This window comes from Lepisma saccharinum, chromosome 22 (assembly GCF_977018435.1).
Source record: "Lepisma saccharinum chromosome 22, izLepSacc3.1, whole genome shotgun sequence".
Lineage (NCBI taxonomy): Eukaryota > Metazoa > Arthropoda > Insecta > Zygentoma > Lepismatidae > Lepisma > Lepisma saccharinum.
The window spans coordinates 34,003,829-34,006,145 of NC_139250.1; the positions used below are offsets into that span (position 1 = coordinate 34,003,829).

General features: G+C 43.0%; 1 protein-coding gene across 1 annotated transcript; it reads left to right on the forward strand.

Annotated features, from left to right (window-relative positions):
- Positions 1-1,104: 1,104 nt before the first annotated feature.
- LOC146004814 (extracellular endo-alpha-(1->5)-L-arabinanase 1-like) lies at positions 1,105-2,046 on the forward strand. The gene has a single exon (XM_083143841.1). It carries the CDS (start codon positions 1,105-1,107, stop codon positions 2,044-2,046), a length of 942 nt encoding a protein of 313 aa, XP_082999967.1.
- The last annotated feature ends 271 nt before the right edge of the window (positions 2,047-2,317 follow it).

Consider the following 2,317-nt stretch of genomic DNA (forward strand, 5'->3'; position numbering starts at 1 on the left):
TAAGAGCGGTATTTTTGATAAATTTTCAAAAATCTGAAAATTGAGAATTGTGTTTAAAACCTTTCTGCCTGCACAGTACTAAAATTTCATGACGATCGGAAAAACAGTTTTTTTTGTAGGATTTTAAAGAGAGCAATCGTTTGCGAAACTTTAAAAAAAAACACACTTTTTTGTTATCACGAGCATAAAAAATAGAAGGCATACAAGAAAAAAAATTGTTAACATAGATTAACGCAGAATGGAATAACCTAAATATTGATGTAACTCGTTTCTGTGTAGGTATAATGGTTAAGTTTTTAATTGGAATCCAAATTCGAGAATCTATAATTTTTAATCCGAAAGTAGATCATCTCTTAAGGTGGAAAATGTTAGGTGAAGGTGTGTTTGTTTGAATCATGAGGCTAGCTGGAAAATGATGAGATGGAAACACTGATATTAAAATGTTTTCAAAGCATCCATATTTATAATGTTCACAAATATATCTATATATCAATATTGTCTTTAGCCTTTCTTTAGTAAAAGTGCAAAAATTGCTTGGGGTCAGTCGTTTACTTTCTGGTTTTGTAATTTTTGGATACTGCAAAGTTACTATTTATCCTGACAACCTTTGATAACACCTCACAAAGGCCTTCTGTACTCTTCTTTCTTATATGGTTACCGCCGGACCCTGTGGCCGAGTGGTTAGCACATCGCACTGCGACGAAAAAGGTCCCGGGTTCGAATCCCGCTCGGGCTTCGTTGTTTGTGAATGTCCATTCATCAATTTCATCATTTCACCACTCATCCCCATCTTCGCAAATTAGGCAAGAGGCACAAAACACGAAGTAAAATAAACTAAATCAATCAATCACTCAATTACATTATTACCCTGCAAAAACTTCAAGTTTGTATTGAATGCAGATTGTTTTCCGATATGTCTGTCCTTAAGATATTCCCTCAAAATCCAGTATGTTGCTTCTCAGATACTCACGAAATATTGTGAAGTCATCTTTTCTGTTATCACGATATCAATTATCTCATCGATAAAAAAGAACTTAAAAAATTGAGTGATATAGTTACAGAAATGAAGCGCGTGATTTCAGAAAACAACTTGTTACTGTCAACATGTTTGTGGGTGTGAAGTGTCTGGCTCTGTTGTCTGTGGTGGCATCATCTGCAGCCCGCGAATTCTCCAACCCAGTGATCGACGGCGAAGACAACCCGGATCCAGGCGTTCTCCTCTACGACGGTGTCTACTACGCGGTTACCACGAGCAACAGTGACGCCTCGCACCCCAACAAGTTCCCCATCCACCGCTCGGAGGACCTCCAGAGCTGGACCACAGTGGGACACGTCTTCGGTGCTTCCAACATGCCCAACTGGACCGAGGCGGGAAACGAATTCTGGGCTCCGGAGCTCCACGTCGTGAACGGCTCTTTCCTCGTCTATTTCGCTTCGCGTCACACGGCCAGCAAGCAAATGGCCGTCGGGGTGGCCAGATCTAACGACGTTCTCGGACCATATCTCTCAACCGAAGAACCACTGGTCTTGGACTTGACAACGGGCAATATAGACCCGACTGTGCTGACGAACGGTGACGACAAGTACCTAGTGTGGAAGGAGGACTCTGCGGTTATATGGCTGCGGAAACTGGAAACAGACGGGCTCGGCTTTTCCTCGGAGGAGAAGCAGGAACTCATGAGAGTGGATCTCGACTGGGAAAGAGGGACAGTCGAGGGACCATGGTTCGTCAGGCGGGGAGAGTTCTTCTACCTCTTCTACTCAGGGAACGGTTTCTGCGAGGACACCTATGCTGTGGGGGTTGCCAGGAGCCAAAACGCACTGGGGCCATACGAGAAACGTGGAGACCCTATCCTCGTTGCTGACGACAACTTTAAGGGGCCTGGCCACTGTAGCGTTGTGCTGGACGTGGAGGATCCTGGTAACTACACCATGGTCTACCACGCATGGCGGGCTGGCCAAGTGTGCGGTGACAACCACCGATTGTTGATGGCGTCGAGTGTTGAGTGGTCAGAGAACGATTGGCCGTTTGTTAGCAAGATTTGAATGCAGATTAATTGGTTTCAGACATTGGTGCACGCAGGACTTTTTTCTGGGAGGACGAATGAGATATTTCGTATATTTAGAACTGTTCACTCTCAAAAATGATATTGGAGTCATTTTAGGGGGGGGGGTGAATTTGTATATTTTCCTGAGTTCTTTAATGCTTTTCTTGGAAATATTGATTTTCTCAAAATTTCGGATATGCTTGGTGAAATAGCCTATTTGATTTAAAAATTATGTTGCAGTGAATACTTCAGTGAATAAAAAAGGAAGT

Bases quoted from the DNA above. Each gene is read 5' to 3' on its own strand.
- LOC146004814 (XM_083143841.1), top strand. From the start codon at position 1,105: ATGTTTGTGGGTGTGAAGTGTCTGGCTCTGTTGTCTGTGGTGGCATCA.